This window comes from Setaria viridis, chromosome 2 (assembly GCF_005286985.2).
Source record: "Setaria viridis chromosome 2, Setaria_viridis_v4.0, whole genome shotgun sequence".
NCBI classification, from domain to species: Eukaryota; Viridiplantae; Streptophyta; class Magnoliopsida; order Poales; family Poaceae; genus Setaria; species Setaria viridis.
In genome coordinates this window covers 2582977-2609381 of record NC_048264.2, presented here as the reverse complement: position 1 = coordinate 2609381, position 26405 = coordinate 2582977, and the positions used below count along the sequence as shown (strand labels likewise).

The 26405-nt window shown below is 49.6% G+C and overlaps 4 protein-coding genes, 1 long non-coding RNA gene and 5 other non-coding genes across 11 annotated transcripts; 8 read left to right on the top strand and 2 right to left on the bottom strand.

Moving 5' to 3' along the window:
* The first annotated feature begins 577 nt into the window (after positions 1 to 577).
* On the top strand, positions 578 to 1829 carry LOC117843173 (uncharacterized). The gene has a single exon (XM_034723734.2). It carries the CDS (start codon positions 936 to 938, stop codon positions 1701 to 1703), a length of 768 nt encoding a protein of 255 aa, XP_034579625.1. The 5' UTR covers positions 578 to 935; the 3' UTR covers positions 1704 to 1829.
* A 1403-nt stretch (positions 1830 to 3232) lies between these two features.
* Positions 3233 to 5614, bottom strand: LOC117845607 (rust resistance kinase Lr10). The gene is made up of 2 exons (XM_034726673.2): positions 4620 to 5614; positions 3233 to 4531 (listed from the first exon to the last, which is right to left on the bottom strand). Exons 1-2 carry the CDS (start codon positions 4645 to 4647, stop codon positions 3321 to 3323), a joined length of 1239 nt encoding a protein of 412 aa, XP_034582564.1. The 5' UTR covers positions 4648 to 5614; the 3' UTR covers positions 3233 to 3320.
* A 6307-nt stretch (positions 5615 to 11921) lies between these two features.
* Positions 11922 to 14280, top strand: LOC117845775 (uncharacterized). Its single transcript, XR_011897520.1, has 2 exons — positions 11922 to 12593; positions 13257 to 14280. It is a non-coding gene; the product is annotated as an uncharacterized lncRNA (long non-coding RNA).
* LOC117846677 (small nucleolar RNA SNOR75) lies at positions 12681 to 12768 on the top strand. The gene has a single exon (XR_004638403.1). It is a non-coding gene; the product is annotated as a small nucleolar RNA SNOR75 (small nucleolar RNA).
* On the top strand, positions 12977 to 13047 carry LOC117846692 (small nucleolar RNA Z105). Its single transcript, XR_004638417.1, has one exon. It is a non-coding gene; the product is annotated as a small nucleolar RNA Z105 (small nucleolar RNA).
* Positions 13280 to 13367, top strand: LOC117846678 (small nucleolar RNA SNOR75). The gene has a single exon (XR_004638404.1). It is a non-coding gene; the product is annotated as a small nucleolar RNA SNOR75 (small nucleolar RNA).
* On the top strand, positions 14029 to 14116 carry LOC117846679 (small nucleolar RNA SNOR75). Its single transcript, XR_004638405.1, has one exon. It is a non-coding gene; the product is annotated as a small nucleolar RNA SNOR75 (small nucleolar RNA).
* An 8-nt stretch (positions 14281 to 14288) lies between the features above and the next one.
* Positions 14289 to 14363, top strand: LOC117846685 (small nucleolar RNA SNORD18). The gene has a single exon (XR_004638411.1). It is a non-coding gene; the product is annotated as a small nucleolar RNA SNORD18 (small nucleolar RNA).
* Positions 14364 to 15401: 1038 nt separating this feature from the next.
* LOC117843711 (uncharacterized) lies at positions 15402 to 22215 on the top strand. Of its 2 annotated transcripts, XR_004637813.2 has the most exons (15): positions 15402 to 16076; positions 16738 to 17120; positions 17735 to 17934; positions 18355 to 18522; positions 18695 to 19006; positions 19144 to 19302; positions 19374 to 19526; positions 19624 to 19800; positions 20163 to 20297; positions 20382 to 21113; positions 21222 to 21362; positions 21473 to 21648; positions 21733 to 21818; positions 21890 to 21958; positions 22040 to 22215. XR_004637813.2 is itself a non-coding variant. In XM_034724389.2 (12 exons), the coding sequence occupies exons 1-12, from the start codon at positions 15629 to 15631 to the stop codon at positions 21582 to 21584; spliced, it is 3120 nt and encodes a 1039-aa protein (XP_034580280.1). In that variant the 5' UTR covers positions 15402 to 15628; the 3' UTR covers positions 21585 to 21651. The 2 variants fall into 2 exon arrangements, 1 of the variants encoding a protein (XP_034580280.1); XM_034724389.2 differs by lacking the exons at positions 21733 to 21818; positions 21890 to 21958; positions 22040 to 22215 and having other exon boundaries at positions 21473 to 21651.
* A 470-nt stretch (positions 22216 to 22685) lies between these two features.
* LOC117843713 (probable UDP-arabinose 4-epimerase 1) lies at positions 22686 to 25518 on the bottom strand. Its single transcript, XM_034724390.2, has 9 exons — positions 24929 to 25518; positions 24670 to 24783; positions 24440 to 24547; positions 24242 to 24333; positions 24016 to 24157; positions 23806 to 23906; positions 23596 to 23725; positions 23307 to 23451; positions 22686 to 23183 (listed from the first exon to the last, which is right to left on the bottom strand). Exons 1-9 carry the CDS (start codon positions 25118 to 25120, stop codon positions 22942 to 22944), a joined length of 1266 nt encoding a protein of 421 aa, XP_034580281.1. The 5' UTR covers positions 25121 to 25518; the 3' UTR covers positions 22686 to 22941.
* Positions 25519 to 26405: the final 887 nt, after the last annotated feature.

The following is a 26405-nucleotide window of genomic DNA, read 5'->3' as shown; positions in this document are numbered from 1 at the left end:
AATCTTGATGAAATAACACTTCTGGTACAGAAAGTAAGATCACTCAGTTTTATGAGATGAATCGCAAGTAGTAGCTGAAAACTGTGAGCGACTAAGCGCATTGTTCATAGTGTTCACAATTGTTCATACTTTTGTTTTTTTGAAACGAGCCAGCAGGAGAGCTGCTGCTATATTAAAAGAGAGGAAAAGCCCGACGGGCCGTATACAAACGTACTATACAAGCTGTACACTCGCATCCCCGAAACGGGGAGGCAGGACTCCGCTATGACAACTAGTACAAAACAAGACACTCAACCTGAGAGATACTATGCTTCCAATCTACTGGGTTATTAATGTTTGTGTTGCCTCGAGTATACGAAGAATCCCTGGCACTACCCCACTGGTATGACTTTCTAACCTAAATACCATCAATTGTGTTGTTAAACCAAATTAGTTGACACTTAATAATGTTGTACTGCCTGCTGGGATTTCAGTGGCACTAAAAATGCGGTGTAATCAGGAGCTGCCCCCCCCCCCCCCCCCCCCCGTTCTCTCCTTGATTTTTTAGGAAGAAGGAAGAAGGTAAGTGAGGGAAGGAAGGAGAAGAAGAAGAGAGTCCCTCCTAATCTCACTGGCTGGATCCGCCACTGGATGGTAGCATAATGTATACGATCTCTACCAGCAAAATGGAACTTCTATATTTAGCTTGCTATGTCTGAATAAAGCACGAGCTGCTTGTTGCAATTTAGAGCTATTTCCAGCTTTTTGGTAATATGTTATTTTTTGCCCTGCTGCGATTTAGCACTTCATCTGGCAAACCTCTGCACCTCGCCAAATTTAGCTTCAAGCTCTTATTTTAGATTCTTATATATAATCTTCCCCAGTCTACCATCTTTCGTTTGCAGCCCTCCATTTTTGCCGGGCTTGGAGTCTCTCGATTCCACGGGGAAGTCACAATGAAGCCCCATTGCTTCGTGACTTTCCTGGCCATTTTGTCGATCAACCTACATCTCTGTGCATCCTCATCACGACGCCTCCTAGCTGCTGAAGGCCCTGCCGCGATCCCAAATGGCCAGCCAGCAGGTCCTGCACCGGCGCCGGCGCCGGTTCCTCCCGCCGGTGTGCCGGAGATAATTCCGGCCAACCTCCCGGCGAACCTTCCGGCCAACCTGCCGGCGAACGTGCCGGTGAACGTCCCACCGGACGTGCTATCCAAGATCCCGCCGAACGTGCTGGCGAAGCTTCCGGCGAACGTCCCGCCGGACGTGCTGGCGAGCATCCCGCCGGAGACGCTGGCGAACATCGAGGCTTCGAAGGGCCAGCTGCAGACGAGCGAGATCCTGGCGACGCTGCCGGCGGTGCAGGGCCAGCTTCCGGCGAGCCTGCCGCCGGAGGTGCTGTCCAAGCTCCCGGCGCTGCAGAGCCAGCTGCCGGAGAGCATCACGCCGCAGATGGTGGCGAGCCTCGCCGCAATGCAGCAGCAGCAGCAGCCGGGCGGCCAGCCCGGGAACGCGGCCGGCGGCGGCGGCCTCCCCGCCGACATCCCGCAGCTCCCCAAGATGCCGGACTTCTCCGGGCTCGCCGACATCTCGTTCCCGCCGATGCCGTCGGGGCCCAAGATGCCGCAGCTGCCGCACAACATGTCGCTGTTCGGGTACGAGGTCCCGATCCCAAAGTTCATCAGCAAGATGGTCGATGACGCCGAGCAAAACTCTGGATCCTAGGTTGTTTCATTGTTTGGTTGATCAATTGATGTGCGACCATTTTGCCAATCTTTTGGTGTGGGTGCAATCTGGCAGGAAATGTGATCTGATGTACTATGCTTCTGCCAATGCCATGTATATATCATATCCTTGCTCATCTGTGACTCTGTGAGCTATCTGCCAATTAGGTTATCCAGGAAGAACACATGCTTCGTTGAGTGTGATATTTTTCGGTTATAAACCAATTGCACGGAAACTCCCAACGGGACAAGCAAGGGTCGACTCGCACTAGGAGAGGATTCAATTCCGCCGGCGCGCGATTGGGTGATTCAGTTTCGGCTATGGACATGCTGGGTTATGCAGAATCGTATGCACAATCCATGAATTTGCATCCTCTCTAGAGATACTCCACAACTCGTTCTCGGCAGTCGGCACACGGCCGCCGCTTCCGCAGACGGGAGGAGCGATCACGCCACTGCTGTTCGTAAGACCGGGCACGGCGTGGTGCCCGTCCCAGAGGTCCTCGCCGGCCCATGGACGGAGGGACGAAGCGGCGCTCCGGCGAGCCACGGCGTGCAGCGGAGGCGGCGTTCCTCCGACACCGTCAACCACTGGACCATGTGGACCGGTCCCTCGTCGGACCCCCAAAAGCAGGATGCAGCGCCAGCAGCAAAGCTCAACGGCCAGCGAGCGCGCCGCCGCATTTGGTCGTGGCGGCTAGAGCGCGGCGCAGGCGACGGCAAATGTGCCCCGGCAGGGCGCGAGTGAGAGCGCGTCGCGGCACATGCGGGCATGATGGCGCTGCGCCGCCGTTGGTGGGCCATGCATGGCTTGTCCTCATGGTTTCGTGTGTCTTGTTCCGGGCGCACCATCGAAGCGGCGTCGTCGTCGGGGCGTCAGACTCGGGACTTCGGGAGGTGCAAGGCGAATGTCTGGGGCTCTGGGCAGATCGTGACGCGCCGCTGCAAGCACGAATGGAGGCGTCTAGGTCTCCAGGAGGAAGGTGACACCTCCATGGCGCGGCGTGCAGCGGTGGCGGCGCGCTTGCGACGACCAGGGGTGGACGGTATTGGTATTTTCTGTCCGTTGGATTCATCACGTGTGGTTCAGATCTTGCATTGACTGCAAGGTGTCCGCCGTCCTGGCGCGCGGCATCGGTGTGCAGGCGCTCGGTGGCCTCCTCTCCCTCCCTAGAGGTCAGGCAGGACGATGTCCTCCCTAGCGTTGCAACTGAGGATTGAACTGGACGAAGGATCAGAACACGTGAGAGTAACTTGGCAGGTTCAGATTGCATCGGACATGCATCAGTTGGCCTGCCAGCCTGCCTGCCATGGAGCGGCATCATGCCACCATCCACGAGCTCGGCGCCGCATTGTTCAAGCATGCACGAAGCACCAGTTGGTGATCAGGCACTAGCTAGGATTAGTGGTCGACTGAAAGTCGATGTGAACATCCCTCCGAAATCTGAATCAGGCGATGCTACATTGAGCCGGTCATCTTTCATGGGACAGAGCAACTAAGCAAGCAATGGCTTCAGCAGTGCAGCATCGAGTAGACAAGATAAAATTACTAGGATTACTTTTTCAGTAATAATAAGACAAGATGCTGTTTGCGCAGGCACAGTCAAATAAAGCTAGACTAGACAATCTCCATGCTAATCTCAGGAACGCTGTTTGCGCTTGTCGTCATCCTCGTCCACTGGTCGGCCACCGTCGGCGGCGCCATCAGATGCTGGAACGGGTTCAATGGAGGAGCGATCTCCATCTCGCTCTCCAGCATCTTCACCACCGCACGCATCGGCGGCCTCGCCTCCGGCGGCTGCTGCACGCACCAGAACGCCACCTTGCACATCCTCTCCACCAACTCCTTGCACTGCTCCTCACCCGCCGCGGACACGCCACGACCGTTGCCGACGAGCTCCATGAGCTCGCCGGCCTCGTACTTCTCCCACGCCAGCCTTGGGAACCACTGCTGGCTCTCCGGCGCAGCCTCGTCGAAGTTCCTCCGCCGGCCGACGATCTCGAGGAGCAGCATGCCGAAGCTGTACACGTCGCACTTCTCGGTGACGCCAGACATCATCCACATCTCCGGCGCGGCGAACCCCGGCGTGCCGCGCACGCACGACACGGACACGTGCGTGTCGGTGCGGTTCACGAGCCTGGCGAGCCCGAAGTCGGCGACCTTGGGCGTGAGCTCGCCGTCGAGGAGCACGTTCCCGGGCTTGATGTCGTAGTGCACGATCTTCTGCTGGCACTCCTCGTGGAGGTACCGGATGCCCCTCGCCACGCCGGCGGCGATGTCGCGCAGCGCCGCGACGTCGACGGCGTCGTCGCGGCCCCGGCGGCCGAGGAGGTAGGAGTCGAGCGCGCCGTGCTCCATGTACTCGTAGACGAGCGCGCGCAGGGCGTCGTCGAAGCAGAAGCCGAAGAGCCTGACGAGGTTGATGTGGCTGGTGCGGCCAATGGTGCCGACCTCCGCCATGAACTGCTCCTGCTCGGACCTCGCGCCGAGTCCAGGGTGGAAGACCTTGACGGCGACGGGGAGGCCGTTGGGTAGCTCGCCCCGGAACACCGTGCCGAAGCCGCCGGCGCCGAGGCGGGTGGAGTAGTTGCGGGTGAACCGGGCGATTTGCCGCGACGTGAACCGGAAGGGCTTCTCGTTCCGGATCTCCCAGAGGAACCGCTCGACCGTCGCGTGCCTGATCTGGCGGTCGGAGACCACCGCGTAGCTCTGCGACGCCGACGTGCTCCTCATGGCGCCGCCGAGGCACGCCCAGCGGCGCGTGCACACGAAGAGAAACACGGCGGCCAGGAACGCGACGATGGCGACGAATATGACCGTGCCCCTCACTGAAAGATGGACTCGAAAGAAACGAGATCGATTAGTATGGAATGAATTAGCACTTCTCAATTGATGACCGGTTGGCTGCTCACTCACCAATGTCTGCGTCTGCGATCGCCGCCATCCTCGCCAGCCAGCCGGAGTTGCAGCAGCTGCGCTTAGTTTGATCGGAGGAATGCAGGGTAGAAGGAACAGCAAAGTAGGCTTAGCTTGGACAAAGGATCAGGTGGCAAAGTCAGAGATGCCAAGGAATTTCCGTCGGCGCCAACCATGAAACGATTGGCCGTCCATGTTGACCGAGGAGCCGGAGTCAAGTGTGTAAGAGTTTCCTACGCGCTTCATGCTTCTTATCACAAGCTTGTGCCTTCAAGTCAATTTCAGTTAGGCTCTCTTTTTTTCCTTTTCTTTTTGCCATCTTCAGGCTACAACCAGGCCCGGTCCTGAGGAACCATCACATCATATTATCAGGCCCGGTCAATTTCATCTTCTTGATCATCACGTCATATTGTCATTCCCCATTTGAAAGTTGGAACCATCACCTAGAAGCCCCACAATTTGTTTCTCACCCTACGAGATTAGGGTGATGGCATGATGCCATGCCACGGCAGGCAGGCAGAGGCAGGTGGATGGATGCATGCCCATTTGCAATCTGAACATTAGAAATTATTCTCACCTCGCTAGTGTCGCATGTCCTAAACCGTCGCCCGCTTCAATCCTCACTTTCAATTGCAAGCTTGCATCAGGAGATAGCCGTCGACAGCGACGGCGAGCGAGGAGCGGCGGCGCGATGGCACCACGCAATTCTGAAGCAGGTTGGTGTTCTGAAGCTCCGTCGCTCTTGGTGGACGCGATTTCTGACGACGAGGCTGCCACTGCCCACTTGCCTAGCGACCCCACCGGCAGGGCTCGCCGCTCTCCGTCGAGGTCTATGGGCATAGGCTCTCCGGCTCTCCGCCATGGCGCCGTCGGGCTGCCGCGCCTGTTTGGTTGGCGAGGACATGGACGATGGCGAGGACGAATGGCCCCTGACAGCCTCTGACCGAAGTCAATGCACGATCTGAACCGCATGTGCTGGATCCTACGGCCAGATGGCACCTACGGTGGACGGTATTTGAAATCCCGTCCGGCCCCGTCCACCCCGGTTGTCACAAGAATGCCGTCTCCGCTGCACGCCGTGGCTCACCGGAGCGCAGCAGCCATGCGATGCTCATGGGCTGGCGAGGACCACTGCGACGGGCACCACGCCGTACCCAGGCGGCAAGCCCCATGAGCTCCTGCCGCTCCCGGTCCTGACCTGCAAGTAGAGGCCGGCGGAGGGCGTCCGCGGGAATCTCCACGGCGCGCAGGCCTCGGCGGACGGCGTCCTCGGCAACCTCTAGGGCATGGAGGTTGACGACGCCGCAGCGGCAGGGGGCATCCTCAGCGACCTCGCTGGAGAGGAGGCCATCGAGCGCCTGCAAGCCGATGCTGCGCGCGAGGACGTCGGACACCTGCCCGTCAACGTCGAGTACGAGGGAGCAAGGGGCGAGGATGTGGGCGCGGATGCCGAGGTCCTGCAGGCCGTGGACGCCGTTGCCGCGGACCATGCCGCCCGTGGCGCAGGCTCTCCGCCATGGCGCCGTCCAGCTGCCGCGACGACGGCTCCATGACAGCCTCTGACCGAAGTCAATGAATGATCTCAACTGCTTGTGCCGGATCCCACGGGCGGCGCGCTCGCCGGCCGTTGAGCTTTGCCGGTGGTGCTGCATCCTGCCTTCGAGAGCCTGGCGAGGGGCCAGTCCACATGCTCCAGGGGTGGACGGAATTTGAAATACCGTCCACTCTGGTTGTCGCAAGAAGCCAAGAACGCCGTCTCCGCTGCACGCCTTGGATCGCCGGAGCGCCACGCCATGCCCGAGTTGTGGGGCGCGACGGAGGCGGCGACCAGGAAGGAACCAACACCGTCCTGGTGCTCGCCGGCGATGCTGCCCACCTCGGCCTTCTGGTCGTGGTCGAGGCGGCTGTTGAAAACCTTGACCTCCACGGCGAGTCCGTTGGGGAGTACGTCCCTGAACACCACGCCAAAGCCGCCGGTGCCCCAGCTGGGTGGAGAGGTTGGCGTGAAGCCGGCGAACTGCCGCGGCGTGACCGAGGCGTGCGCTCCGATACTTGTCTTCGTGACCAGCATTTCTATTGATCTTTCTTTTGAGATATTGAGTGAGTTTATAGCTAGGTTCCGAAGGTTCGTACACTAGACATGGAGTCAATGCATGCTAGGATGCCAAAAAACGTCAGAGAATTGGTACATTTGTGCAATGCAAATCACAGGGCAACTCGCATCCATTCACAAATCACAACCAGACACTTTGGTCATGCTAGAATCAATACTTGTCAAAACATGTATCACTGATGTCAAATACAGAGGAACCAAATAATGCCCTGCTACTGCTAGGCCTAAAAACTCATCAGAAATGAGGTGGAAAAAAAACACTGCATTTGCCACACACTGCTGTTTCAGGCGCACTGACTGCTTAGAAAAACATCAGAAATGAGGCCATTGTTTCTGACACGCACATAGCATCAAAAAGTATCATCAAACAACATATACAAAACAAAAGCCACCAGACATTACCAAACAGCACCATCAGCTCGAAGTAAAATTCAGAACGACAGCCACCGAGGACCGAAATTCCTTGCAGACATTCCAGCTGCAGTCCATCCAAGACAGAGTTCCTCGCCGCCATCAGATTAGGAACTTCTAAGATCATATAAAAGAAACACTATGTAGTATGTTTATCTCCAATACCCCACTCGAAAGCATATTCAAGAAAAACCGGGATATTCCTGGACTGGGAGTCTTGCACTCGCAGCTATCAGTCACGCATTCTGTCTTTGGAAGATGAGAAAGGTGCAGGGGTATTTAAGCAGTCTCATCAGTGAAGCAGACTCGCAGCTTGCAACACTGGGATGCATGATTTAGCAAGTCATTCAGATCAAATGCCATATTCTTTTCACCTTTTACAAAATTCGCATTGGCAGACATGCATGCAGAACACAACTTTTAGATGATGAAACAAGATATTATCTCAGCTTCTATATGTTCGGTTTTAAAAAAAAAAGCTTCTATATGTTGGATGTGTGTCATCCATGATGAATGTAGCCAATATTTGTTACGGACACACAACTCCATCAAACACAAACCACGATCAAATAACGGCAAAAACAAAGTCTTACATGGAGCTAAATATCGTCCATGATGCAAGAACAGAAAGGGGTCAGACACGATTGACAAGGGCAAACATATGGTGCAAATCTTCTCTCTTTTTTTTGAGATCAAGGTGCAAATCTTCTTAGGAGTGAATCATTTCATCTTCCTGATCATCACATCATATTATCATTCATCTTTGCAACCGTCACCCAGAAGCCACACAATTTCGATTCTCAGCCCACAAGAACAGGATGCAAGATTACGCAGTCATTCGAAACTGCTGATAACCTGTCTGTCGCCAACCCAACTGTTTGGTGTTTGCATCTGCCAGATTTCAAGCTTTTGCTCCATATTGTTGTTGATAGACAAGCACAATACATTACACATTGATAACCGCTGCCAAATTTGAAGCTTTCATTTAACGTTAACTCTCTTTTTTATTAAGAGAAGATTTAAACAGCACCTGCAACTTGCGATGGCTGTGATTATCAAAGAACGAAAAAAAAAACCTATAATACTTTTGCATCTTCTCGATGTTGCACCGCTGAAGCCGCAAACAGTCTTGTTGCTTGCTTAGATTCTCCGTCTCATGAACGATGCAGAGACACTGTCAACAAGCAGATCAGCTCGATGCAGCTTCACCTTTTTTATCGAATACGCGAGAAAGTTGTGCATATAGAAAGAGTTTGAGAATTACAACAACACGCTCATACATCTGGCGCCCAAGGACCTGACCAACTATGACAGACTATTACATAAGGGGGGTAACAACCAGTGTGAGAGGACTCGAACCTGCCTGCGCGATTACTCGCGAGTGAGGCAACCCAAATTCACTGCTCCTCCCAAAATCCAGAGCTCGCCCACTGCCTTGATCTTCAGGAGGAATTGGTCCCGCTGTGGTCTATCGCCTCGGAAAACTTTTTATTTCCAAATTTCCCAGTAACCAAGTAACCAGAGCTACCGAGGAGTCGAATCCTTTTCTTTTTGCCCGTTCCACAACCTCCTTGCTCGAATCCACCAATCTTGTAGAGTGTACCACGTATGAAACGACCTGAATTCCCATTTCTGAGAATTCAAACATACGCACTTTCGTGATAGTTCACGTGCGATTCCCTATCTTATATAGTATAAATCCATACCAACACAAAAATATAGAATAGCAACAGAGTAACAATATCATAAATATCGAGTACAACACTTTGGCTCATGCCAGTATAAGTCCATCAGGACTGAATCATGAAACGTAAAACATCTACGCAACGGAAACATGTAGCGTGGCGAACAACATCTCCAGAGGCAACTTGAGCGAGGGACCATCCCTAGTTTTCCCATCCGTCGTTGTTGAAGTCGTAGTCAGGCCCCGACCCTAAAAAGCCACCATCTACCCGAGAAGCGGTAGGCCATGTCAACTCCCAAAAGCAGCAAGCCAAGGAAATGGGGGAATAATAATATATGTATGGATCAACCTATATATAGCTGCAGAGGTATATGCAGCAGCAGTAGCAATCAAGGATGCATCAAAGCAATACTATCTCCGAGGTCAACACCTCACATCAAGGAAATCGTTACAAATCACTAGATCCTTTACCCCCAAGAATCCAGCACCCAAACACACTAGGCGATATGAGAGCTCCCTTCCCTCACATCTCAACGGCAAACGACGGCCTATCTAAAAAAGGAAGGTAGAATTATATATATAAGTCTAGTCAGAAGTAGCAGTAGTCAACAACACTGTCCATAAACAGTGGACACGGACTATAGCTATAGGTTTATACTCTCTGCAGAGGTTGTACAACTATACCCACACCGATGGAGCCTAAACGGTAGCGATCCGTCCAAACCCCACCTAACGGCCGAAGTCATAGTAAGTGGATAGTACTCTCCTGTTTCCTCGAGTCTGGAACCGTCCTCAACTGTAGGGCACGCCGTCACCAGTTGAGGACCTTGAAGCTGTGAAACCTACCCACACCGGGATGCAATATGGTCAGAGTAGGTCAACGCCTCGAACTCCTTAAACTGATCCTCCAATCCGCCTTCAGGCTGAGCACTATCCACCACTAGTCTCGGACCGAATCCCGCCCATAACAAGGTGAACGGTATGTATGAAAATAGATGTTGTGACTTGTGGTAAACTGACTCAGTCCTTAGGGGCTGAGAGCGAGCACTCAACTCCACAAGTATGTGCCGAAGCACTTGCAATGTACAAGTACGCCACCCGCTCCTTAGTGTCAAACAAGATACCCGCCACAGGCACAGGGGTGGAGAGAGTTCAGAATGCTCTCCCCTGACAAGGCACTCCTCAGTACCAGCCGCGGCTCGCTCCTTCCCACCAAAATACGTCAAGGAATCACACTTACCCAAAACACACGCGATAGTGTTTAAGGAATCCCATCACCAAAGTCATGGCATATGCCCATTCATATCTCAAAAGCATGTATATGGATATAAGTAAGGTGGACTAGCTAGGGGTCCGTAGCTAGTCCACAAGTAGGTAACAGGAAAACATGATAAGCAATTATAAGGTATGGCTAGAAACGTAGGCTATACAATCAATCATCATCCAAGCATCATAAATAAAGCGCTAGCAACTCCTCCAGGCGGTGGTGCGGGTCGGAGATGATGGTGGAGCGGACCTGGTAACATAGATCTGGTCGCGTAGAGCCGCCCATGTCGACCGCACCATGGAGGGGCTCCGTCACAACCGCTAGCGCTGGAAGGGCATCTGGCCTGGCACGTGAGGACGAGGCGTGAGCTGGGCCTGAGCAGAGCGCATCACGGTAGGATGCGGGAGAGAGGTTGATGGAGTCATTGTCGGAGTCGCTCAGCTTCTTCCACCGCAAGAGCTTGGAGCGGCCGGTGGAGATCCTGCTTGGAGGGAGGGGGGAGGGGGAGGAGGCTGTCTTACCAAAAGGACCGTCGGAGGTTGTGGTGGCTGCCGGAGCTGGCAGGCTGGTGGGCGAGATGGGGGCGGCTGCAGGCGAGAGGAGAGAGGACGCCATCTTATAATATGAACCTGTCAATTGACTAAACTGACTTCAATTTTCCATGCAGCTTCGTCTGATTCAGAGGGAGTCCACGCACAAACAACCTTTGCCTAGGATCACCAACTGGTGCTTTGCATACTTGAACAATACTGCGCCTAGCCCCTCGATGATGGTATGATGCCGTGCCATGGGCCATGGCATGGCAAGCAGCCAAGCAGGTCGACGGATGCATGCTCAATCTGAACCTTCAAAATTACTTTGACCTTGCTAGTGTCGCATGTTCTAATCCGCCATTTGCTTCAATTATCGGTTGCAGGATCGCATCAGGAGACAAGCGGCAATGGCAAAGCTAGGAATAGAAAGGTGGTCTGAACTCTGAAGATCTATTGTTCGTGATGTATGCGACATCGACGACGAGATTGCCATGGCGCCGTTCAGCTCTATGGACTATATGCTCTCAGCCATGGCACCGACGTCCAGATCCTGCGCCTGTTTGGGTCTGGCTGGGGAGGACGACCGGCTACCTGACAGCTTGGCTTGACCATAGTCAATGCACAATCGTTGTTGCACGTGCTGGATCCAACGATCAGAACACACCCAGGGGTCCACCCTTGGACGTTGCAGCCGTACCATCACCGTTGCTATCCATTGCTCGCTGGAGCGCCGTCGCCTCTTGGAGGTTTCTTCCGGTCATCTCCTTCCTCCTGGCGACCTCTATTCGTGCTCGCATCGGCATGGCCATGGCCAGCAAGCGCCGCTGGCACGTCATGCTCTGCCTAGAGCCCCAAACATCCGACCGGCTTGCACGTCCCAAAGTCTGAGCTTGACGACGGCACAGCTCCAATGATCCGCCCGGAACCTCTCATCAACACCTCCTCGCTGCATCTTTGCAAGCAACAATACACAAAACCGACGTGGCCATGGCCAGCAAGTCCAGTCTAGGAGTGGCCCCTATTGTCGCTAGAATGCTACCTCCGCTGCACGCCATGGCTCGTCGGAGCGCCGCTGCGTGCCTGCGTCCTGGGCTCCTGGCAGCACCAGCCAGGCAATGCTCTGGACCGGCGAGGACCACTGGGACGGGCACCACGCTGTGACCAACCCAACCCCACGAGCTACAACAGCTTCAACTCTCCTTGCATCCGCAGACGGAAGAAGCGGCGGATGTGTGCTTGAGTCGTGCAGCGTGCCTGAAGCGGCGACCACGAAGGCACCAACACCGTCCCGATGCACGCCGACACCCTGCCGGTTGCTGCACGAAGATGATCTGTGCCTTGGCGCCTTCGAGGTGGGAACGAGGGCCCTCGTCGAACTGCTCTGCCTCAGCCATTGGGGGGCGTGCAGGTCCTTAACTCCTTGTCAATTGTAAGGTTTCGGTGCTGTTGTTTTGTGGACTTGCGGTACCGAGGCGGTCAGGACCAGCAAGATAACTCGGCCATCAATCACGCCCCGGGATCAGAATCGTATCGAAGCACAGATGATATCAACACATGTCCCATCGCAATAAAATTCAAAAATAAATATAAAATAGGCACGTGCAAACTGCTTCAAACAAAAACGATTTTTTTAAAAAAAGAATGTGTTTTGATGGCAAGTTTGAGAGGGTGCAGTGCAAACTTGAGATTGGCTCGTCGTGACTGTAAGCCCAAGCTAGAGAGGCCCGCAACTTCTTTTTTCTTCTAATCGAAGCCCATTGGCCCATTATCTGGCCCTCCAGTGACCCCTTCTAGGGTTAGCCCATTTGGCGCTCCCTATATAGAGCCGCGGCGACGGCTAGAGCTCGCGCCGCCGCCGCTATCGCAAGTCTCTCTTCGTCCGGCCCCCACTCCCCCTCCGAGAGGGTGAGCGCGAGAGGGGTCGCGCCGGCGAGCGAGCTCCCCCGCCGCCGCGATGAGGGCCAAGGTGAACCCCTCTCTCCTAAACCCCGTTGCGGCCGCTTATGTGCTGCCTGTAGTGCCCTGTTTGTTTCGTGGCGTTGCGTGGTGTGGTTCTCTGTGATGAGCAAACACAGATGACGAGTCCGATCTAATCCATTCCATTAAACCATGGGGACAATCGAGGCATTTGTCTGAGAGAACTCGTGTGCTTTTATTTTTTCTGTTTTGCATGTGATTAGAAATACCTCCTCATTCTCAATGATGTAATTGGGCTTTTCTTTAAGGATGTAGAACTTGCTTTATGATTTCGAGGCATTTGTCTGAGCGAACACACCATTTTTTCCCTAGTGATGCTAGTTTTGAACCCTGTTCTTGTGTTTTTCGATTGCTTGCTTTTTTGTGCTTTGGTTGGCATGATGAGGAAAGAAATATATTTGCGTCTGATCTGCTAGATGAGAAATTCCTCCTACTCATTCTGAATGCCGATGATCCCTGTCTATGTGTTCCTTTATAGTACGTTTTTGTTTTGGTTAGTAATTAGGACTGGGTTTACAAGAAAACATCTGGGCTGGCCTGATTGTTGAGGAATCCGAAACTGTTTGTTTGGCCGGCTGTAGCATTTCTTTTGACTCGAAATACCTTCAATTCAGGACTTCACATCCAACCATTTGAATGCTTCTCTTTTCAGTGAGGAAGTAGAATATGCCGTGTTCTCTGTGATGAGCAAACAAAGATGACGAGTCCGATCTAATCCATTCCATTACACCATGGGGACAATCGAGGCATTTGTCTGAGAGAACACAACAATCTTTCTGTAGCCTTCCATTTTGTTTGGTTTTTTTGTGTGCTCTAATAGTTGGCTTCATGAGGAAAGTTAATTGATCTTGTCTGATCAACTGGATGAAAAAATTCCTCCTCATTCTGAGTGGCAGTGTGTATTCATTAGGCTTGTTTATTCAGTGATGAGGGCTGGGTGAGAAAATTATCTAGAGGATCCTCTGTACATATGTTAGAGCAGTGCTAATAAAACCAAAGCCAATTAGTGATGCAATAAAATTCTACTACCCTGCAGCGTGAGAACAAGTGGAATACATCATAGGTGACTGAAATGTTGCATCTGATTTTTTGTTTGACAACCTAGGCTTATTGATGGGCTGCTCTACACTAGCTACATCATTTAGTCACATAGCTAAGCCTGACATTATCCATCCCTCATGCCATTGCTGTCCTACTCTGCCTTGTTAGGTATATCACTGCATGCAACCAAAACTCACTTGGGAACTTATGCAGTGGTGGCATCCCTTGTCTGTAGCTTGCATTGTAAGGTTGTAGGATCATTGACATTCTATATGATTGGCTGATGGCATGTGCTCGTATATGAAGCTTGACTTGCAGCAATGTAATTTACCTGTTTATCTGAAAGAGTAGCTGCAGTGTTTGTGTTTGTTTTGTGGCACTGTTCTCTGTGATGAGCAACAAAGATGACGAGTCCGATCTAATCCATTCCATTAAACCATGGGGACAAATCGAGGCATTTGTCTGAGAGAACTAGTGTGGTTTAGTTAGTTTTTCTATTTCTCATTTGTCTGCTTTTGGTGTTCTTTAGCTAGCATGATGATGTAAGATGTATTTCGAATCTATGTGATTAGAAATACCTCCTACTCATTACCAATGATGTAATTTGTCTTTTTTTAAGGATGTAGAACTTGTTTGGTGATTTTGGAAGTGAAGAAACAATTGGTCCGTGTTTCTGACAATCTGTTGATGATAGAAACTCCAATTTACTTCTGATCCTAGTAATAATAGAAACTCTTGATGTTGGCATGACTTTGTGACTGGCGCACCCATCTGATTTTTTCTTAAGCAACCTGTGTATTGTGCGATTTCACTGATGTGTTTTTTTGTTGGTCTGTGATATTCAGTGGAAGAAGAAGCGGATGAGGCGGCTCAAGAGGAAGCGCCGAAAGATGAGGCAGAGATCCAAGTAGACAGATTTGCCTCGTCCGTGCTCAGGATTCTGCAGTTCGGTTGCACTTTACTGATCAATTCTAGTTTTCCGTAGTATAAAGGGTTGAGTCTCTGAAACCATTGGTGATCAGTGCGTGTCTGTTTTGTAATGAATATAATGTTCATCTGAAATTCTGAATATGGTTCCGCAACATATTTCAGAGAATAATCTTCCCAGGACGTGTTTGTTACTTATTGGCTAATGGTAACCCGTTTCTTGATTTGAATTTGCTGATTCTGTCAATGTTTCATGAATAACAAATGATTTGCGCTCGTTCCATAGTCCGGCTCTTTTGTTTCGGCTTAAAATTGGCTATCTCGCTAAAAACCCAAAACATATCACAAAGGAGACACAAGATGTGTTACTAAGAACAAGAAAACATCTCGTATACAAACAACGGAAGTGCCTCATAAAATGGTTGTTCCCGCCCGATGTAGTATATAGGAGAAATTCCTCTAGCCAGTTTTGTACTTGGGCCCTCAAGAAAATTAGTTCGGCCTACCTGTGTCATATACTATAATAAAAAAGAATACAAATATAGGGGGCAAAATTGTACCGTATTGCTTGCCGCGTGCGAGGTTTACCGGCATATAAACCCTACTGATAAATGCATCCTATTTCCAAATTAGCGCGTACCGAATCGAAATCGTGAGCAATGTCCTTCCAAATTTTAATCGGATGATGAAGGAGGCGTCCAGTACAGTACAAGGAAAATGAACTTAAACTTCGAACGTAAAATCGAATTTCTGCAAGGGCCCAATTTGGAAAACGATCTCCCCCTGCAAAACCGACACGCCGCAAAATTCCTGCGCCGTTTCGAGCCTTCCACCCCCCGAGCCGCCCTCCTCTCCCCTGCCTCCCCTCCCTCCCCTGTTCTCGCGGAAGGATTCAAATCATCCCCCGCACCGCCGCCGCCTCCGCGCTCGCTCGCTCGGCGTCACAGCCCTAGCCTAGCCGCCGCCGCCGCCACCACCACACCCAATTTCCCCTCGCCGCGCCGAGGGGGGAACCCTAAATAAACCCCACCGCCGCCGCCAATTTCCGCGGCGGCGATGGACTTCTACTCGGACGACTCGGACCCGGACATCGACGAGGACCTGCGGGAGGACCTCGACGCGCTGCGCCGCTCCTGCATCCTGTCCGGGGCCGACCCGGACGCCGCGGTCGCGCAGGTCTCCTCCGGCCTCGCCGGGCCCTCCACCCCCGCCCTCGCCGCGGCGACGACGACCGCGGCGGCGGGTAGCAATGGCTTCTCCTCGGACGACGACGACGAGGAGGAGGACGAGGACCTGGCCCTCGTCCGCGCCATCCGCGAGAACCTCCACCGCCTCAATAATAAGGCCTCGCCGCCGCTCCCGGACGCCCCGGGGGGCGGCGGCGACGACGACGAGTCGTCGCCGCGCCCGATCTGCACGTGGCCGCCGTCCGACACCGACGAGGACGAGGACGACCTCGAGACGCTCCGCGCCATCCAGCGCCGCTTCTCGCACTACCAGTCCAGTGAGGCCCGCCCCCCCCCCCCCCCCCCCCCCCCCCCCCCCCCCCCCCCCCCCCCCCCGATCCGCTTTGGAATTGCAACTCGTACGGACTCATAGCAGTAATTCGAATGGGTTTCAGTATTTATTATGTGGTGCCAATTGTCCATTAAATTTCGTGCTAGACTTGACATCTGAAACTAACTATGAATGTGACAAACCAGCTGAGGTAAGTTTTGATCAATCAAAACGAACAATGCTCTGAACATTGTCTTGACACCTATTTTCTTCCCGCATTCCTAGAGTCTTGACACCTATCATAGTTCCTGCCGCAATCTTAAATATCACGCATGTCGACTATTTTAACTTTAGATTGTGAACTATGAAATCATGAGTGTGCTTTCCAGTGTGTGATGTCGTCCTGGTACATGGGTTCCTGGGCATCAGATCAAAGCAGTCATCGATAGAAAATTTGTATGCAATGCACGACCCATTTTATGGGACATGCCAGGGGATAGTCACGACATGTATTTCTATGTCTGTTCTATTGAAGCTTGCGATATACTATAATACTAGTACTAAATTCACAATTCAGCTTGTGCAACGTCTCGGTAATTCTTGAACCAGCTAAATTCACAGCACACATTTGATGAATGGCCCTTAAGGTTTTGATTTACCTAATGTAGGTACCTCCACTTCGTCACCGAAGGCCATGAAACCTGAGGCGTCACAGGGAGTGCACGGTGAACTTTTCGTGGACAGGAATGATGACGAGTCTGCTGCACAGAAGCAGAATGCAAAGGCTCATAATCGGACTGGGTTTCCAAAAGCCGCGCTATTGTTAGTGGATGCTCTCAAGAAGAACAGAGCATGCCAGAAGTTAATTAGAAGAAAATTGATAAACATTGAAGCGAAAATTGAAGAAAATAAGGATCTTAGGGATCGCGTAAAATGCCTTTTGGGTTATCAATTAAGCTGCAGAAGATCAGCTGGCAGATCTTTATCCCAGAAGGAGGATCCTCGTATCAGATTGATTTCCTCTAGGAAACCAACTCAGCTTTCTGAAAAGGTATTGCCATCTGTATATACATCTATGCATTGGATGTTGCATGATATGCGTTCCTGCATTAGTAAACACTACCTTCTTTTGTTGTCCGCAATTACTATTCATTCTCCGAAATCTACCCATTGTAAAATTAGTAATTAGCTTAGACCAAATAGTTTCCATTCCTTTTTTCTGCATTGGATTCTGTATGTACCTATGGAATTGCTATTTTATTCAGATAAAATACTCCTCTGAGTTGGCTAATTTCTTAGGTGTTTCAAAAGACGATAAGTATATATATGTTTTTTTGCAATTTTTATTGACATTGCAACTTATCATACTTTATCAATCATAAGTTGACGTATTAGATGTGCCAAGTTATTTTCATAGTATGCATTCGTTGTATGTTATCCGAACAACTTTTCCCTTCCGTAATGAAAAGAACGTTATTCGTGTCAAAATGAAGAGATTGTTAAAACTAAGCTCTTGAACCATGGAACTTTTTGCTCTCCCACTATGTTGTTCCCATCCTGTGTGCAAGCATTGTTGTATTCAAATGTCTGCCTCATTTTAGTCTTTTAGATTTACCGGAAACATACAATACACCTACTTATGAAAGAGAAATCTATTTGGTGCAGAATAATAACAGAAAGATGCCTGCACTATTTCTTGGCCCAGCTGAGAATCCCCGTGTTTCAAAGTATAGAATGGTACTGGAGCAATTCCCGATGTCATTTAAGAAGCAGCCATGGTCAGATGCGGAGAAAGATAAACTTGCCAGAGGAATAAAGCAGCAATATCAAGAAACGTTGATTTTAGACTCGCTGAATAATGGAAGGTAATATCAAATTTATTAATTGTTAACCCAACAGGGCATTTCTACATCAATTCTGGTCATGGAATTCGGTTTGCAAACTATATATGTGTTCAATTTTTGTTGATAATACTTTCCTTATCATGCTTCAAGCGTACGAAAGACGAGAAAAAAAATTATGACGTTTTAGTGCAATATTAATAGTCTTCTTGCTTCTCAGTAATGTAGCCTGTTAAATAACATTAGTGCATTCTGTATGTGCATTGGACTGAATATCTATCAGCTAATAAGTTCAAAGTTTTTGGCTCTAGCAAATTTTTTCTATTGAAGTACTTGTTTTCTCAAAAAAAAAAGAAGAAATGTAGGCTTGCGCCATTCTTGTGATTTTGAATGTCATTTTAGTATTTTACTGTGTTTGCTTATGATAAAATTGTTGCGCTGCAGTGCCATTGGTGACTTCAGTGCTGTTGATATGGCATATGCACTGACAAATGGTGTTGGTAATTTTGAGGTGACTCCGGAGAGTCTTAGATCTGTCCTACCATTAATAAACTGGGATAAAATTTCTGCTATGTACCTGCCTGGTCGATCTGGCGCTGAATGCGAATCGAGGTACTTTTGTTCCCAATACTTTTTTTTCCTTCATGTTCACAGCATGCTTTATCCCCCTCTCTTCATATCACACTACTGTATGCTTATGATGTGATTTCTGTAGTTTCTACAGCCAGTATGCATCTTTGTGACAAATGTTCATTCCTAAAAAATTCTGATTACATCTGATCAGGTGGTTAAACTGTGATGATCCATTGATTAATCGTGAGGCCTGGACTGCCCAGGAGGAAACAAAACTTCTACTTATTGTTCAAGAAAAGGGACTGTACAACTGGATTAACATTGCAGCTACATTGGGTACTTACCGGACTCCTTTCCAATGTCTTGTTCGTTATCAACGAAGTCTTAATCCCCACATAATTAACAAGGCCTGGACAAAAGAGGAAGACCTTCAACTTCGAGCTGCTGTTCATACCTTTGGTGAGAAGTGGCAACTTGTATCAGCCAGCCTGGATGGTCGCACTGGCAGTCAGTGCTCTAATAGGTAATGTGTAATTCTTTCTTCCTTCTGTTCTCAATTTTTTTTTCCAAAACTATTGCTTTCATTGATCAGGTTTATCTTTTGCTTTCCTTGATCTGTGCTGTTTTCCTTGGCAATATTTTTACATTTGACTTTGCTAGGTGGAGGAAAACCTTGCACCCTACAAGGACCAGAGTGGGAAGATGGCATCTGGATGAGGACAAACGCCTCATGGTTTCTGTCAAGCTAATTGGATCTGGCAGCTGGAGTAAGATTGCTCCGTTTATTCCTGGCCGCACACAACCGCAATGCCACGAGAGGTAATATTGTGATCTAAACATATTAGCTCAAAGTTTGGTGGTGATGCTAGTTACCTATGCTTTTAAAACAGGTGGTGTAATATTCTTGATCCAAGTATAGATCTTGGGAAATGGCGGCCTGAAGAAGATACCAAGTTATTGGCTGCAGTATCTGAGTTTGGGCCTTGCTGGTCTAAGATTGCTATGAATATAATTCCCGGCCGTAATGATAATATGTGCTCTAGGTAAATCTAACTTCTTTCTCATTTAGCATACCGTCTGTAATATGTTTCATAAAAAGGTGAAACTTCCTTGCTAATAGTTTTTTCTTGTGATCTGCAGACGATGGAATAAACTTTGTAAACATCACCTGCCTGCAGTTAAAGCAGCCATTCAACTAAAGAAATCTGTTTTTCAAACCAATTTTGTTGATAGAGAAAAAGAGCGGCCTGCAATTGCCCCCAGCGACCTAATATCACTTGTGCAATCAAAAGGTGACGAATCTGGTGAGAACACAAGGTATACTTGCTGCAGATTTCTGTCTGGTAGTTGTGTACTTTGTATTTCATTAAGATCCGTTTTCTTTCATATATCTCTTCATTAATCCCAATTTATTATCAAGGATAACATGTCAGTTTACTTGTGTATTTTATATTTGATTAAGCTGTTTTCTTTCATATGTTCTCCTCTTCATTAATCCCAATTTATTGGCGAGGATGATCCGTCATCCTAAGGTCTTCTCCTTTTATGAATTCATGTGTCTCTGATAGCTTATTACTGATATCAATTACAATAACACATGAAGCTCAATGAGGAAACTGCTACATTGCAAAGCTTGACTTGTGCTCGCTCACTAGTTTGTCCCATATTTGTTTTTGCAGAGATAGATCTAGAAAGCAAACCAAAGAAAACCTAGTTGCGTCCAATATTGTCAACAGTTCAGCTGCTCCTGATTGTGTTGCTGCTAATACTGTTTCAAACACCAGTTCAAGAAGACCAAGCAGAAAATCAACAGGGTACATCTTAAAGCTTAACTTGAGTCATGAATGAATTCTATCATTATGCTTGCTCACTATTTTGTGCCATGCTTGCTTTTGCAGAAGAAGATCGAAAAAGCAAAATGAAGAGAATGTTGCTGTGCCTGATGGTCTCAACGATTTATCTAGCAGCCGTAGTAGATCCAGGAAGAGGAAATCTACTAGTGGCAGCAATGCAGCTGTACAAAAGAGAATGAGGGGATCTATCCCTGTGGGTAATGAGGCTGTTCCAATCGAATTGAGGGGCACTGTTAGTGCTGATAATGAGGTAGGAACAAATAGAATAATGGACCCTCTGTCTGTTGGTGTAGAGGGAGTAGTCAAAAAGAGAACCAGGGGTTCAAAACCAGCTGGCAATAATGCAGCTTCGCAGAAGAGAATGAGGGGTTCCATCCCTGTAGGTAATGAGGCTGTTCCAATTGAAGTCAGTGCTAATGATGAGGTAGGAACAAATAGAATGATGGACCCAGCGTCTGTCGGTGAGGAGGGGGTAGTCAAAAAGAGAACGAGGCGTTCGAAACCTGCTGGCAGTGAGGGGGCTGCCAGAAAGAGGAGGTGCACTATCAGTGCTGATAATGAGGCAGGAACGAATACGAGGGACCCTGTCTCTGGTGAAGAGGAAGTAGTAAAAAAGAGAAAGAGGCGCTCAAAACCTGTTGGCAATGAGGGGGCTGCCAGAAAAAGGATGAGGGGCTCTGTCTCTGTTGGTGATGAAGGCGTAGTCGAAAAGAGGACGGGTTCTGTCGCCACTGAAAATCATGGCGATGTCACGAAAAGGAAGAGAGCACCATCAAGGTAACATTTCCATGCAAACTTTATACATGTAGATATTCTGTGATACCATTTGCATTCAATTTTTTCATTGGGTTCACATAATGTTAAGAGTGCTTTTTATCTCTTCAGGAGGAAATCGGCTGAAGATAATTTGACAACAGAGGGTCCGGCGAATGCTACCCCTGAGTTGGGCCTTCCTAGTGCACCTTCTGAAGAAAGAGTTGTTGATGCTGGAAATATGGATAAAGGGAAAAGAAAGTCAACCCCAAGGTATGCCACTCTACTTTGTCTTTTTTTTCCTTTCATTTTTTGGTGCATGCACACAACATTGAGGTTATGGGTGATGTTTCCTAATTTGTTAATTCCCCCCCTGTGTACAGACCCAAGCATATAAACATCGAAGGGGATGCTGATAAACACTCCCCATCTGCACGACTTGCCAATTGCCTGTCGTTTGCCCGTATGAAAGGAATCAACAGGAACAAAAGATGATTGATGTTGAGATGTAATGTTGACGAGAATTGCTGCACTGCAAAGATGTTAATGTGACAATTTGGTATGAGCTTTGATTTCTTCTGGAAACTTTACTCTTTCTGCTGCTGTATGGTAGTGACATGTTTGCTTGCTTCTGTGACTGCAGAAAGCAATGCCTGAAAGGGTCTAGTTTCACCAGTGAAGTTGATTTTTTCCTCTGGAGATTAGTCAGTGCAGGTGGAATGTCCAAAGGTAGAAAATGTCATCTAGCAGTGTTCAGGCTCAAAGTGAGGAAACATGTTCTTATCGTGCTCTCTGTTCAGGATGGTGCCGAACAAGCTGGAGTATCATTAGGCACAGTGCCTTGTGCGCAGCAGATTTCCTTCCGCAAGGTCTCTTTTTATTACTGGGAGGATGTCTATATAATGAGCTTCTTTTGTGGATGCATTACCGTGCTGCTCACTCTTGTGCAGGAGTCTTGTTCAAACAGAACCAATGGCCCCTGGATGTGATCAGTCGATGCCAAACTGGTATTTCATACACAGTTAGTTGTAACTTGTAAGTGCTTGCAAAGAGTGTCACATAAGCTTGGCTTGAACTTGACATACCATTTGATACATGCTAGTTGCAACTGAATTTCATTACCGTACGACTTTGTGGTTGGAGACCCGGCAAGTCGTTCCAGTTGGTAATCGACGTTTAGTGCGTTAATTGCGGCTCATTGATTCTACACCACGCTTGTGTAATGAATGACCGTAGTTTGCGCTGGTAGTACTTCATTTGCATCATGCTTCCGGCGTATACGCCATCTCGTTTGGCGATAGCCAATAATGTCTGACGTTCACGAACATATGAAACCGTTCCAAGTTTATCGGTGTGCCAGCCGGATGACCACCTTTCGCAACTAGCGTACATCTCTTTGAAACGGCAGATGTTTGGCGCATTTGAGTGATATAAGAACTGAATGAGGATACTTCTGTTTCTGTATCCCACCATGGTTAACAAATTACTACCATAATGCAACTGCACATCGGTAACGAAAGTTGCAGCTAGCAACTGATGCATTGGCTGAAAACTAGCACCTAAACCCCCTACAGCATGTTCATCTCACAAAGGAGCTTATTGAATTTTTACTATATATATAACTTATATAATGAATGTATCTGTATTATGATATTACAGTGATTAGCTAAGGCCTGCAATAAATATGAATCCTCAAGAATTGAACGAATGACCATGAGCACTACGTATATATAAACCGCCATATGTGAGTGAGCGACTAAGAGCCCTCGAGGAGTCGTCTCTAATAATTTTATGTTCACCTAAGCTTCAGTCCAGCTGGTTGCTTGCTATGCCTATGAGGCACCCAAACTCTTCACAAAATCATGGCCTGGGGTGGCTCGTACCCGCTCCGGTGCGCCTTCTGCCATGTCCATGCCACCTTGAGGCTCTCGTGGAGGTCGGTGTGCTGCGCCGTCCAGTTGAGCTCCCGGTTGATCTTAGCAGGGTCACTGTACACCTCAGCGTAGTCGCCTGGTCTGCGGGGGAAGTAGTCGACCTTGATGTCGACTCCGGTTGCCTTCTTGCAGGCTTCAACAAACTCCTTCACTGACCGACCTGACCAATCAGACCGAATGAACGTTGTTAGCTAAAGTCCTAAACTGTGGCAGACAATATGCCAATGTAGTATTGTGTTTGTTTGTTTTTCATCAGGAAGATGGTATTCAGTGGATATATGACCTTTTCCTGTGCCAACATTGTATATGCCAACTCTGCCTCTTTCTGCCTTGTTGAGCGCCTTAACATGGGCGTCAACCAGATCGGTGACATCAATGTAATCCCTTACACAAGTACCATCAGGCGTTTCGTAGTCGCTACCCTTAACCTGTAGTGGCAAGAGATATTAATTAGTGATATACCATAAGGTGGTGAACACCAAATATGTCCAAAAGGCAATACTGCTGTTTATGGACCTACTGCCTTAAGACAAAAGGATTGCTCAGCAAAGAGGAATGGTCAGTCGACGCACCTTCAAACCTGGGATTATACCCAGCGCTGCATCGAAGCATGCACCTGATATACGACCATGCTCACGCAATTCAGGTCTAGGTGCCTCACCCAGTCTCCCTTCTGGGTCAGAGCCAATGACGTTGAAGTATCTAGCAGTGTAAGATTAGTCATTAGTAACCCCGCAATGAAATGATGTCTTGAAAAAGATACTCTACTTAACAGTGCCAACCTTAGAATCATGACAGCCATATCTGCTTTCTTGGACTTTGAGAAGTCCAAAATGATGTCCTCTGCCATCTTCTTGGCCTTACCATATGGGTTGATCGGAAACTGCACAGCACAATTTAGCTCAGAATCTTTTTGTCTATACTGGCCATCTTTACAATGTCTCAGCTTATTTTACTACAAAGAATTTAAAATTGCAGAAGTAACAGCTGACCTGGGGAGTTTCTTCAGTGATTGGCATCTTCTCCGGCTCTCCGTAGGTAGCACATGTGCTGGAGTATATCAGAGTTTTCACACTGTGTGTTGCCATAGCTTCCAGCACCACTAAAGTGTTTGCAGTGATGTTGTGGTAGTACCTGTTAGAAGTGTTTCGGTATCATGCGCAGGTAGGAAAGTTGACTGATAAATTAGAGGCTGGCTGACAAGTGAAATTCTAGTACCTCAGAGGTTCAAGTGTGCTCTCACCAACATACGCAACAGCAGCAAAGTGCATGACAGCATCAAATGCATTCTCTGCAAATATTCTGTTAACCTGAGATCATGTCAAGGAATCAAATCTATTTATCCTTGTGCCAGGCACATTTTGGATGCAAACAAATATCCAATTATCCAGAGATAATAATAAGATAGTAGGATACTGCTTTCGGATCTCCTAGATCAGCTTGTATGAACTGCAACCGCCCAGGCTCTGGGAACAAGTTCTGGAGAACCTTGATCGCCCCGATATTTCCTCTCGAAAGATTATCCTGTTGTGCAGGGAAACACCAGAGTTTTGTAAGCGCCCAATAAAAATCTAGACACGTCCTACCTAGTGATGCTTGATTTGAACCGGAAACAGCAGTTGCAAAGCTGTGAGGATCGGACGTACCACTATGGTGACCCTGAAGGAGTCCTTGAGCAGGCGAAGAGCGGCGTGCGAGCCGATGTAGCCGGCGCCGCCGGTGACTAGCACGTGCGTCACCCCAGGTTGATGGACGGAGAACTGAGCACATGTGACACGGTGAAGATCCTCATGTCAGGCACTTGCTTGGACTTGTGTCGGTGACGATATAACCAATTTTCAACTGGATCCAACCAAGCACTGGCACACTGGTAAAAAAGAGGTCGTAGCAGTAGAAGGGGCTTACCACGCTGGGGGTCCTCCTGTGGCAGGGCGGCTGTGTGAGCATGACGACGCACATGGCGGTGAGTAGCGCGACCATGATGACCTTGCTGAGGTAGCGCGGCCTGCGCTTGGGGTCGGAGAAGTCCACCATCTCTGAAAAGGACCAAGATCTGGGCGGCCTCTGCTGCGGCCTGCCGCGGGTGTTGGGCAGCATCTGGCTGGGGGCGGCGCGCCGCGGCTCCGCTCCGCTCCACTCCACTTGCCGGAACTCGAGGCGGGGAAGCACCTCGTTCCTTGTCAGGTGGGGTGGAGGTGCAGATCCAGGCCAGGGAGGCAAGCGAGGAGGCAGGAGGTGCCTTTTACAGGTTGGTGTGCGGGAGTGGAAAGCTACGCGGCGGGTTCGGGGACGGACGGGTGCACGCGGAAGCGGCCAAGGGGAGGAGCGCGCGCCTTTCTTTGGTGGTATTGTGAGTCGCCGGTGGTGGGCTGCTAGTGCTGGGTGGGGAAGGGAAGGTGCGAGGAGGGGGATGGGGAATGGAAGGTTGCCGTGGCGCGGGCGGAGTGAGAGCGGAGGAGGAGGGAGGGAGATGCGAGCGTACGAGGGGGGGAGAGAGACGGGTGGGGGGAGGTGTCGTTGGGAGCGGCTACCTACTCAGTGGCGAGTGGTCCACTCACTCCCTTTGTCCACAAATGGAGGGAGGACTAGGAAGGTGTGCGTGCACCGTGGGCACTGGGCACCGCCCCGCACGGCCGCACCCGCACCAGGCGGCGGATGGCGCGTCCTCGTCGTCGCGGCGGTCGACACCGACGGATGGGATTGAAATGGTCGGGACTCGGGACCGATACAGGCCGACGCAGAATCATTTGGGCCTTGTTTAGTTGCTAAACTTTAGGGTGCCTAAATTACTGTAGCAACACTGTAGTGTTTCGTTTGTATTTGTAAATTATTGTCCAAATATTGACTAATTAGGCTCAAAAGATTCGTCTCGCAAAGTACAATAAAACTGTGCAATTAGTTTTTGATTTCGTCTACATTCAGTACTCCATGCATGTACCGCAAGTTTGATGTGATGGGGAATCTTCTTTTTGCATAGTGCTAAAGTTGGGATTTGGGGGTGAACTAAACAAGGCCTTGGTGCTCGTGTGGGAGAGTGTTCTTCCTCCTTTCCTCGCTTGGTTCCCGGCCTGGCAGGCTTGTTCGGTAGCCGAGGACACGCGTACCCGGCGCCGAGTGTCCCGGACGCGGTTTCCTCAACCGCCATCCGTCCGCTTGCGCCACCTCCGGAGTCTGCGGGCATGCCTGCCTACCAGCTTTGCACATTTTTATGGTCCGAGTGTCCGACCGAACGAGCATCGCACCTAGCACACTTAGACATTGCACAATTTCATTGCACATTTATTTAGATTGAAAATTACTTCCTCCGTCCATTTATCGGAGTCATCTGAGAAAAAAAAGTTTTTCAAGAGTCAGCGTCGTTTAAGCTACGAACCTCGTCCCT